Genomic DNA, 12,512 nt, shown 5'->3' on the forward strand with positions numbered 1-12,512 from the left:
CCTCGTACATCTCCTTTAAACCTTGCCCCTTAAAGTTGTGCCCCCTAGTAATTGACTCTTCCACCCTGGGAAAAAAGCTTCTGACTATCCACTCTGTCCATTCCTCTCATAATCTTGTAGACTTCTATCAGGTCGCCCTTCAATCTCCGTCGTTCCAGTGAGAACAAACCAAATTTCTCCAACCTCTCCTCATAGCTAATGCCCTCCATACCAGGCAACATCCTGGTAAATCTTTTCTGTACCCTCTCTATCTGGTTACTCGTGTGCAATAGCCATCAAACAGAGCAGCAGTCTGCCAAAACATCAATATGCTTTTTTAGCACAACAAAACCTTTACAGATCAGCATAAGGGAATAGTAGCACAAAGGTAATGTTATTGGACTTGTGACGCAAGTGCACCTTTAAGAAATAGTTTTTTAAAAATCATGTTCTCTGCAGCTCTCCCAGCCTCAGCTTATGTCATTGTTGCTGAGTTGTCTGTAGAAGTCCTTTTATTGCTACTTAAATGGGGTTTGCTTATTTTTACTTTGGGGATCTTTTATGACCCTGCATTGTTAGGAGGAAGGTCATGTGTTTTGGACAGTTTTTTTCCTTCCTAGTGAATTCAAAGTCATTTTCTGTTTTGGCTGGAAGCAGTTTAGAAGGGGCATCAAGCTGGAAATAAGTATTTTTCTTTCTCTCCCTGGCTTTGGAAATTCTGCTGGTTAGCTAAAAGCAAGGCTTCGTGCCTTCCTGGAGTAGAAAATCTGTTGTTGGTGGCTTGACCAGGTGTTCTGGAAAGCTGTTTTGACTTCAAACGGTCCTGGGTCTATCTAGAGAGCTGCTAGCAGTTACAAGGCTGAGAAGTCAACCAAAGGACTCAGTTCCAGTATCACATCAGCATTAGTTTTTGCTGTTAAACCTGTGCAAAGGGTTTTCTGTCAATGGAAAATTTTGTTTGATTAGAACATTTTAGATATATTTGTTAAGGGTTATACATTATCTTGGTTTTTTGTTTGTGATTGATATAAGTTATTGCTAATTTTCTTTCCACACATTAACTATATTCCTAAATAAACTTTGTTTGATAAAAGCTCCCTCATGGATCATTTGAATCTCACCTGAAGTGAAACATATCATGCTTATCCTAGCCAAATTCAAAGTGCAAAACTTATGATCCAGGCAGGCTTCATAAAACACTTGAGTTTCTGACCTGAATTATAACAGACTAGTAATTCAGAGGCCTGGACTAATGCTCCAAAGACATGACTTTTAAATTAGTGACAATTCAGGGAATTTAAAAACAATTTTTAATGAATATTTCTCATTTGTGTTTACTGTGGAGAATACTGCGGCTGCTAAAGAAATAAGGGAAACAAGTGGTGATGTCTTGGGCCACATGTATATTACTAGGGAGGTGGTATCTGCAGCTTTAAAGCGCATTAAGGTGGATAAATTCTCTGGGCCTGATCAAGTGCATCCTCGGATCTTCTGGGAGGCTAGGGAAGAAATTGCAGAGACTCTTGCAGAGATATTTGCTTTATCTCTTTCCACTGGCAATGTTCCGGTAGACTGGAGGGTGGCTAATGTTCCGTTGTTTAAGAAGGATAGCAAAGACAAGCCAGGGAATTACAGGCTGGTGAGCCTGACATCAGTGATGGACAAGTTACTGGAGGGGATTCTAAGGAACAGGATCTACCAACATTTGGATAGTCAAGGTCTGATTAGGGATAGTTAGCATGGCTTTGTGTGTGTGGGAAGTCATGTCTGATGAATCTTTGGGAGTTTTTCGAAGAGGTGACCAAGAAGATGGATGAGGGTAGGGCAGTAGATGTTGTTTATATGGACTTTAACAAGGCCTTTGACAAGGTCCCGCATGGCAGGCTGATCTGGAAGGTTAGGTCGCATGGGATCCAGGGAGAGCTAGCAAATTGGATTCAAAATTGGCTTGATGGTCGGAAGCAGAGGGTAATGGTTGAAGGTTGTTCCTCGAACTGGAGACCCATGACTAGTGGCATGCCTCAGGGGTCAGTGTTGGGACCCTTATTATTAATTATGATTTGGATGTGAATGTACAAGGCAAGGTTAGCAAGTTTATGGATGATACTAAATTAGGAGGTATTGTTGATAGCAAAGAAGGTTATCAAAGATTACAGGGGGATCTTGATCAGTTGGGGAAGTAGGCCGAGGATTGGCAAATGGATTTCAATACAGATAAGTGTGAACTGTTGCATTTTGGAAGTCAAACCAGAGTAGGATTTATAGTGAATGGTAGGGCCTTGGGGAGTGTTGAGGAACAGAGGGACCTAGAAGTACAAGTACGTAGTTCGTTGAAAGCGGCATCACAGGTGGACAGAGTGATAAAGGTGGCATTTAGCACACTGGCCTTCATCAGTCAGGGCATTGAGTATAGGAGTTGGGACATTATGTTACAGTCGGACAAGTCATTGGTGAGGTCACACGTAGAATATTGTATACAGTTTTGGTCACCCTATTATAGGAAAGACATTGATCAACTGGAAAGACTGCAAAGAAGATTTACGAGGATGTTGCCAGGACTAATGGGCCCGAGTTATAGGGAATGGTTTGCCAGGCTAGGGCTTTATTTCTTGAAACGTAGGAGAATGAGGGGTGACCTTATTGAGGTGTATGAAACCATGAGGGCCATAGGTAGGATGAACCCACAGTCTTTTTCCCAGGGTAGGGGAATTGAAAACTAGAGGGCATAGGTTTGAGAGAGGGGAAAGATTTAAAAGGGATCTGATGGGCAACTTCTCCACACACAGGGTTGTGTGTATATGGAATGAGCTGCCAAACAAAGTGATTGAGGCAGGTTCAATAGCAACATTTAAAACCATTTGGGTAAGTACATGGATGGGAAAGGATTAGAGGAATATGGGCCAAATGCGGGCAATTGGGACTCGCTGGGATGGCATCATGGACCACTTGGGCCAAATGGCCTGTTTCCATGCTGTATTGCTCCATGACTCTAACTTCAGTAATGATAATCATTAAACTATTATCTGGTTCACAAATGTCCTTTAAGAAAGGAAATCTGCCATCCTTTCCTGGTCTACTCTCGACTACATGTGTCTCCAGGCCCACAGCAATGTGGTTGATTCTTAACTGCCCTCTGAAATCAGTCATATCAAACCACTACAGAAAAATTGAGTAAGAATAAACCGGAGTTGGCATGAAAACTAGAGGGCAGGAAACTTAAGGACTGGAAACACACACTGGCATGAAGTCTCAGTAAGTAATTAGGAAATCAAATAGAACATTAACATTTATTACAAGGAGAATTAAATACAAAGGTATGGAGGTTTTGCTTCAGTTGTACAGGGCACTAGTGAAACCACATCTGGACCACAAGACATAGGCGCCGAAATAGGCTGTTAGGTCCATCAAGTCTATTCTGCCATTCAATGAGATCATGACTGATCTGATTTGATGATCCTTAACTCCACTTTCACACCTTATCCCCATAACCCTTGATTCCTTACTGATTAACTATCTCAGTGTGGTAACATGGCCTCTTTAAAAATGCATTCATTTGCAGGCCATGTAATCAGGCCGGACCCCATGGAGAGGCCGCACGGAAAGCCAGGCCAATCAGGAGCATGAGCATGCACCCTAGGAGGAGGACCATCTTCAGTTGGAGCCAGAGAGAAGAAAATAGACCTGTGCAAGAGGTTTTCAGTCAGACCTTACTTAAGTTAATAAACCTTTCGTTATTGGAGCCGCATCGAATCACCTCCAGCATAAGCAGCATGATATAGACAAAACTAAGTGATTCCACATTCAACTCTGCAATCATGCCACATCCAACCATGGATGACAGGGAACAATTAAACAACTAACTGGAGGAGGAGGCTGCACAAATATTCCCATCCTCAATGATAGGGGAGTCCAGCAAGTCAGTGCAAAACACAAGCCAGAAGGCACTCAAAGCCTTCTTCAGCCATAAGCACAGTGGATGACATCAGGGTCACATACTGAGGCCCCCAATCTCACATATGCCAAACTCCAGCCAATTTGAATCATTCCACGTGATATCAACAAATGGTTGAACACATTGAATACAACAAAAGGTAGTGGGGCACAGCAACATCCCAGCTGTAATGCTCCAGAATTATGGCACCCCTAGCCACATTGTACTAATAAAGTCTCTTTCCTGTGTATTCCGTCTCATCATCCACACTGGCATCTATCTGACAATTGTGAGCATTGCCCAGGTATGCTCTGTCCACAAAAAGGACATATCCAATCCAGCCAATTACCACCTTTGATTTGGTTTATTGTCACATGTATTAGTATACAGTGAAAAGTATTGTTTTTGCACACTATATGGACAAAGCAGACCGTACATAGAGAAGAAAAGGAAAGGGTGCAGAATGTAGTGTTATAGTCATAGCTGGGTGTAGAGAAAGATCAACTTAATACAAGGTAGGTCCATTCAAATGTCTGATGGCAGCAGGGAAGAAGCCGTTCTAGAGTTGGTTGGTATGTGACCTCAGACTTTTGTATCATTTTCCTGATGGAAGAAGCTGGACGAGTGTATATCCAGGGTGTGTGGGATCCTTGATTATGCTGGCTGCTTTTCCAAAGCAGCGGGAAGTGTAAACAGAATCAATGCATGGGAGGCTGGTTTGAGTGATGGACTGGGCTTCGTTCACGACCCTCTGTAGTTTCTTGCGGTCTTGGACAGAGCAGGAGCCATACCAAGCTGTGATATAACCAGGAAGAATGCTTTCTATGGTGCATCTGTAAAAACTGGAGAGAGCCAGAGCAGACATGCCAAATTTCCTTACCCTCCTGAGAAAGTAGAGGTGGGCTTTCTTAACTTTGGCGTCGCCATGAAGGGACCATGACAGGTGATCTGGACACCTAGAAATATGAAGCTCGTGACCATTTTCACTTCATCCCCGTTGATATGGACAGGGGCATGTCCTTCACGATGTTTCCTGAAGTTGATGACAATCTCCTTTGTTTTGTTGACATTGAGGGAGAGATTATTGTCGTCGAACCAGTTCACCAGATTCTCTGTCTCTTTCCTGTGTATTCCGTCTCGTCATTGTTTGAGATCCAACCCACTTCAAATTTCAGCAAACTTAAATTGAGTTGAAGGGGAATTTTGCCCCACAGTCATAGGAGTATAGTAAGGGGCTGAGGACACAGCTTTTTGGGGCACTGGTGTTGACGATAATCATGGAGGTGTTGTTGCCTATCCTTACTGATTACGGTCTGTGGGTTAGAAGGTCAAGGATTCAGTCGCAGAGGGAGAAGCTGAGCCCCAGGCCACGGAATTTGGAGGAGTTTCGTAGGAATAATGGTGTTGAAGGCTGAGCTGCAGTCAATAAATAGGAGTCTGGCATAGGCGTCTTTATTATCCAGGTATCCCAGGGTTGAGTGTAGGGCCAAAGAGATGGCATCTGTTGTGGACTTGTTGCAGTGATAGACAAACTGTAATGGACTCTGGGAGGCCAGAATTGATTCAATATCATGACTAACCTTTCGAAGCACTTCATGATGAAGGATGTCAAAGCCACCAGGCAATAGTCATTAAGGCATGCTGCCTGGCTTTTCTTTGGTACAGAGATGATGGTCGTCTTCTTGAAGCAGATAGGGACCTCAGATTGGTGTAAAGAGAGGTTAAAGATGTCTGTGAAAGCCTCCGCCAGCTGGTCCATGCCGGATTTGAGTGCTCGTCTGGGTACTCCATCCGGGTCAGTCACTTTCCGTGGCTTGACTTGAGAAGGTTGATCTGTGATGTTGACCTTGGATATAGGTTCAGTCGAGGCATCTGGGGTGGAAGGCATGCTTTCGCTGACCTCTTGCTCAAAATGGTCATAGACATGTTGAGCTCATCGGGGAGGAGTGCATTGGTGCTGGTGATTCTATATGCCTTCATCTTGTAGCCTGTTGCCATGGTCAGTGGGAATCCATATGGCTAGCCTGGGATTCTAGCTTGGTCCAGTACTCTCTTTTGGCATCTTTGATGGATCGCCATAGATCATATCTGGATTTCTTGTATAGGTCAGGGTCGCCCGATTTGAGTGCCTTAGACCTGGACTTCAGCAAACAGTGGATATCCCTGATCATCCATGGTTTCTGGTTGGGAAACATACAGATTTGCTTCTTTGGCACACAGTCTTCTACACACTTACTATTGAAGTCAGTTACCATAGTGGCGTACTCATTCAGGTTGGTCGCTGAGTTTTTAAATATTGACCAGTCCACTGACACGAAGCAGTCCTGTCAGAGATCATCCGATTCCACAGACCAACATTGCATGACTTTCTCCATCAGGCTACCCTCAATCATCAACAAAGTGATGCACAGTGTCACTAACAGTGGATCAAGTGGCACACACAACAATAAACTGCACACCAGTGTTCAATTTGGCTCTGCAGGGTCACTCAGCTCCAGACTTCATCACAGCCTCAGTCCAAACACAGACAAAAGAGCTGAATATAGAGGGGAAGTGAGTGTGATTGCCCTTGGCATCAAGGCAGCATTTGACTATGGCATCAATGAGCAAAACTGAAGTTAAGAGAAATCTGTTGCAAAATTCTTCACTGGTTGGAGTCATACCTAGCAGAAAGGAATATGGTTATTTGTAGTTGTTGGAGGCCAGTCATCTTAGCTCAGGACATCACTGCACAAGTTCTTCACGGTGGTGTTCTAGGCCAACCACCTTCAATCATTTCATCAATGACTGCCCCTCCATCATGAGGTCAGAATTTGGGAGATTAGCTGCTGTTTACACAATGATTAATACCACATTGAACTTGTAGAAGACACTAGTTCAGCCTCAGCTGGAGTACTGCATTCAGTTCTAGGCACTGCTCTTTAGGAAAGATGTGAAGGCATTGAAGAGAGTACAGAAAGGTTTCACGTAAATGGCTCCAGGGATAAGGTACTTCAGTTTCAAGACAGATTGGAGAAATTGGGACTATTTTTCTTGGAGAAGAGGAGACTGACAGGAGATTTGTAAAGGTATTCAACATTATGAGGGAGCTGGGCAGAGTAGTTCGGGAGAAACTGTTCCTGCTTGTGAAAGATTGAGAATGAGAGAGCACAGATTTAAAGTAATTGGCAAAAGAAGAAAAGGCGACTTGTGAAAAAAAAATTCACACAGTGAGAGGTTAAGGTCTAGAATGCACTGCCTGAGACTATAGTGGAGGAAGGTTCAATCAAGGCATTCAAAGAGGAATTAGATTGTATTCCAAAAAGGAAGAATGTCTAAGGTTATGGGGAGAAGGTGGGGAAATGGCACTAGGTGAATTGCTCATTGGGTGAATCAGTGCAGGCACGAGAAGAGGCCGAAGGGCTTTCTTCTGCTCTTAACAATTCTGTGATTTATTCACAATTCCTCAGATACTGGAGCAGTCCGTACGTGCACAAGACCGGGACAACATACAGGCTTAAACTAATAAGTGGCAAGTAACATTGACCATCCCCAAAAAGAAAGAATCTAAATCATGGTTTCTTGACATTCATTGGCATTAGTGTTGCTGAATCCCTCACGATCAACATCCAGGGGTTACCATTGACCAGAAACTTAACTGGACTGACAACACAAATACTGTACCTACAGGAGTACTTTGAGGCTGGGAATTCTGCAGCAAGTAACTCACATTCTGACTCCCCAGAGTCTGTCCACTATCTAAGAGGCACAAGGAGCAATTAATGAGTATAGCTCCAACAACACAAGAAGCTTGACAAAGCAGCTCTCTTAATCAGCAACCCATTCATCATCTTAAAGTTCACTTCCTCAACCATCAACACACAGTGACAGCAGTATGTATCATCTCCAAGATGCACTGCAGCACTCAATAAAGCTCTTTCAACACCTTCTAGACCTGTGATTTCGACCACCTGGAAGAACAAGGACAGCAGACCATGGGAACACCATTACCTACAAGTTCCCTTCTAAGCCACACACCAATTTGACTTGGGACTATATCCTCATTCCTCCCTAACAGCACAGTGGATGTACCTACACCACATGGACTGCAGCGAGGAAGACAATGTCTCACCACCACCTTCTGAAGGGCATTTAGGGGCAAGCAATAAATTTTGACCTTGCTGGCAAAATTCACATCCCATGACTGAATTTTATCCATCTCACATTCTGCTGTGTGAGGAGTTCAACCAGGCGCTTCATTTTGAACCAGAGGAACTAGTCAATGGAACCCCATCCAGAATCAAGGAAGAGGAACTTAAATGCTGTTGCATAACTGGCAGCGCATCAGTTAATGAGTGGAGTAAAAACCGAAATTAAAACACAGCATTAAAAATAGAAAACATTGGAAAGGTATCGCAGCTCTGTTAACGAGAAATAGTAGATTCCTGATTTGTGTTGAAATCTAAATCAGGCAGGGTTCTCATGAAGGGTCCCACTGAAAACATTAACCTGCTTTATCTATTAGATGACGTTAAACCTGCTGTATATCTACAACACATCTTGAGGACACAAACCTAGTTTGAAAAAGACAATTATCTGCACACACACCCACACTCACCCATTGATCTTACCTCCATGTGTCCAAAGGTTTGAATTAAAGGAATAATTGCCAGGTTATTGTCCTCTGCTAACTTTTGGATCTGGTCAATATCAGCAGAGCTGCACAGTGAAAATAAAATGGAATTAACACAAATGTATAACAACTACACTCTTTACCTCTGGAGTATGTGTAATGAATGCCATGTAGCTCACCATCTGATATCCATTAGTCTATATATAAACAAACCATCTGAGCCCATCAATTCAATTTCAGCCTGGAATTCACTCCAAGCTTTCATTTTTATTGCCGCTTGTAACTTATTCCTGGGTATCTTGGTATCCTATAGCTAAACCATTGAAAAGATTCACCAGAAACTAATTAATCCACATCCATTATTGGCTGCAGCATCCCAGACTATAGAGCCATGGAACGGGAGAAAAGAAAATGAGCAGAGGAAAACAACTAGGTTTCCTATTCACCTCCCCCACTCTTCCACTAGAAATTATGCATGCAAATATCAGGCAAGAAAGAGATGGGTGTGGTTGATTTCAAAAATCAAATAGCCTGCCAACACTCACCATCCAAGGTCAGTCAGAAAAAAGAGATATTTAAGTGGGGCATTAGAGCACAGCTGGGAGTGATGGAACTGCACCCCAGCCAGAGTCAGTGCCGTCAGTAGCAAGGGGAAAACAGCACGGCATGGAAAGATTGTACGGCAAACTGAGTGGGAAACTAAAACAGCAGTAAAACAGAAATCTGGTGCTACCTGTATGCATAGGTGGATTTGAGGACTTCAAGACTGTCATGATAAGGAAAGGTATCCTCATATTCCATTAATATTCCATTGACCCCAATGCTGGCCAGAAGGGAAAAGATCTGCAAACAAAAAAAAAAAGAATATTTATACCTAGGCTGCATTTGTACAAATTTCCTCAGTTCTGCTTTCTCAGGAAAAAATCCAAAGGTCCCAAGATTTAAGGTGATTAGCAAAAGAACAGAGGGATTTTTTTATGTAGAGTTATTAGGATTTGCAATGAACTGATAGGGTGGTGGAAACAGATTCAATAGTTGAATCCCTTTCAAAAGAAAAAAAGCGGGAGCATAGAATTTCAAAGAGCCAGTGCAGACTTGATTGACCATATGTCCTACTTCCATGTATACTATTCAAAAGGTCTTTGCACCACCATTGGTGATTGTGCCTTATGCTGTCTGTATCCCAAACATCTTTGTTCTTTAGCTTGTTTTTCTTTAAGATGCCCTAAAATTTACTTCTGACCAAACTTTTGATCACCATCCTAATATCTTCCTATATCGTTCAGTGCCAGATTTTGTCTGGTCATACTTGTGAAGCACTTTGGGATACTTTACTACAGTAAAAGGCACCATATAAATGCAAGTTATTGTCTTTGCATCTCCCCTTCAGGCACCAGTCAGCGTATAGTTATCTCAGTGTTTATCTTTTGTGGAGTTGTGTACAAATGTGCTTGGTATCCAAGTCATGTGGTCACATTAAAGGGGAAAAAAACTAAAAATTGTATTGGCCCACAAGTTTGCAGCAAATGGTGGGAAATAAATGTTTGGGAATTGATTGATGATCACTTGGCAATTTTTGCCGTTAACTGGGGGACCCAGCAAGCAACCATTGTCTTCACCGCTAACCTGATTAAATCTTTTGAGCAAATGAATAAATATTGTAGATTATGGCATTCTTGTTTATGTTGTGTCGGGATTTTCAAAAAGCATTCAGTAAAGTACCACACGGAAGATACAATTAGATTGTATGACATGATATCATTGGAGCGACATTGTGCTACATAGCTAACTAGGCGAGATAACATAGGTCTCATTAGTGAGCGAATCGGAATGGAGCTGATCACAATTCGGTTCCAAAGAACTGCAAAAAGGAAATGCTGTTTGATTTCATTAAATTACATAGAAGACTACGTTGGTACAAGAGGTGAATAATACAGATTAAAATCAACACATGCTGACCAAAATAAGTTCATTATAAACTGTGCCATCTTCACCACTTGCCTTCCCACCTATTTTTGTGTGCTTCACAAACTTGTAAATAGTACATTCACTTCCCTCGTGCAAATCATTACTATATATTGCAAATAATTGTGACCCCAGAGCTGATTCCTGTGGCCCTCCACTAGTTACAGGTTTTCATCCCAAAATGCTCTTATTCGTTAGCCAATCCTCTATCCATACTACACCCAACACCACAGGCTTTGGAAATCAGAGTATACTAACATCTACTGGCTCCCCTTAATCTATCCTGCTCGTTACCACCTCAAAGAACTCTTAATAAATTTGTCGAGCATGATTTTCCCTTCATGAAGCCATGCTGACTCTGCTGGATTATATTTTGTACTTCTAAGTGCTCTGCTATTGCATCTTTCATAATGGATTTTCCCGATGACATATAGTAAACTAACTGGTCTGTAGTTACCAATTTTTTTTCTCCCTCCCTTTTAGAATTAGGGTGTTACATATCAGTGCATCATTATCTTTGTCCTCCAGTAGCAAGCCATCCATTAACTAGTAATCATATTGTTGTGAAGTTGGATTGAGTAATTGTAGATTGGGAGGTAGGAAGTTAGAATTTGGTGTTTGTAAAATTGTAAAATGCTGGGAGGAAGCAGAGTGGTCCCATTAAAAAGTGGTGCTTTTTCTGTGCTTAGATATTTAAAATACAAGTACATAGAGAGCCCAAACTGAAACATTAATATCGAAAGGCCAAGCAGCAGTTATTACCAAGACAACAGACTTTTGAATTTAGCCAATCAATTTGAATCAGGCACTTAGATACCAAAAACCTATTAAATTTAAATCTGATGGTTTTGACAACCCAGAATCAATCCTATTGTGGGAAATATTGATATGTCATCACGGGTATAAAAGAAGGGGGCAGTGGGATAAAGAGGAAGAGCAACTGCCACAGCTAACAGCTCGAGAGAGAGAAAGAAAATCCCTGGCTCTCATAGCTTCATCTATGTCTTACAGAAAGCATCATCTAGATAGCAAAGGTAGCAAAGAAGAAAGAAGTTCCAGACAGAAGAATCAACAGTAAAAGCCCAGAATATTCTGGAAGACAAAACCTGGTTGTAATTTAGAAAGTGACTAAATTCTATTTTGTTAATGAGTGGGAATTGGATTTATTTGAATAGAATACCATTAGAATCTTGTTTTATTCGGGAATAGTTAATAGTTAGATGGGATTTATTCGGTTTGTTAATAGTTTATTTAATTTGTTCACTGTCAGTTAGATAAATAAATTGTTACATGTTGATTTTAGAGTGAGTGTCAGGGATTTATTTTGTATTTAACCACTAGAATTGCTGAAGAGCAGGTCACACCACTTCGCACACACATTTTACAGATAATAAGGTGGGGTACTCCTCATTGGATGTTTCGGTGTTAGTTCTCGGGGGTGGGGTATCAACCTCTGCTTTATAACAATATATGATGTGGAGATGCCGGCGTTGGACTGGGGTAAACACAGTAAGAAGTTTAACAACACCAGGTTAAAGTCCAACAGGTTTATTTGGTAGCAAAAGCCACACAAGCTTTCGGAGCTCTAAGCCCCTTCTTCAGGTGAGTGGGAATTCTGTTCACAAACAGAGTTTATAAAGACACAGACTCAATTTACATGAATAATGGTTGGAATGCGAATACTTACAACTAATCAAGGCTTTAAGAAACAAAACAATGTGAGTGGAGAGAGCATCAAGACAGGCTAAAAAGATGTGTATTGTCTCCAGACAAGACAGCCAGTGAAACTCTGCAGGTCCACGCAACTGTGGGAGTTACAAATAGTGTGACATGAACCCAATATCCCGGTTGAGGCCGTCCTCGTGTGTGCGGAACTTGGCTATCAGTTTCTGCTCAGCGACTCTGCGCTATACCGATGCTATACACTAGATACATCGATGACATTTTCTTCCTTTGGACTCATGGTGAACAATCACTGAAACAACTCTATGATGACATCAACAAGTTCCATCCCACCATCAGGCT

The 12,512-nt window shown here is 41.9% G+C and overlaps 1 protein-coding gene across 4 annotated transcripts in view; it reads right to left on the bottom strand.

Moving 5' to 3' along the window:
* LOC144510628 (hexosaminidase D-like) overlaps window positions 1–12,512 on the bottom strand; it is a 55,131-nt gene that overhangs the window by 29,194 nt on the left and 13,425 nt on the right. For all 4 annotated transcript variants that reach the window (XM_078240242.1, XM_078240241.1, XM_078240243.1 and 1 more), the window contains exons 4-5: window positions 9,256–9,365; window positions 8,521–8,608 (exon numbers count right to left, since the gene is read on the bottom strand). In XM_078240242.1, the coding sequence (XP_078096368.1) occupies window positions 8,521–8,608; window positions 9,256–9,365 (198 nt within the window). The remainder of the gene's footprint in view (window positions 1–8,520; window positions 8,609–9,255; window positions 9,366–12,512) is intronic.

This window comes from Mustelus asterias, chromosome 23 (genome assembly GCF_964213995.1).
Source record: "Mustelus asterias chromosome 23, sMusAst1.hap1.1, whole genome shotgun sequence".
In the NCBI taxonomy this organism is placed as follows: domain Eukaryota; kingdom Metazoa; phylum Chordata; class Chondrichthyes; order Carcharhiniformes; family Triakidae; genus Mustelus; species Mustelus asterias.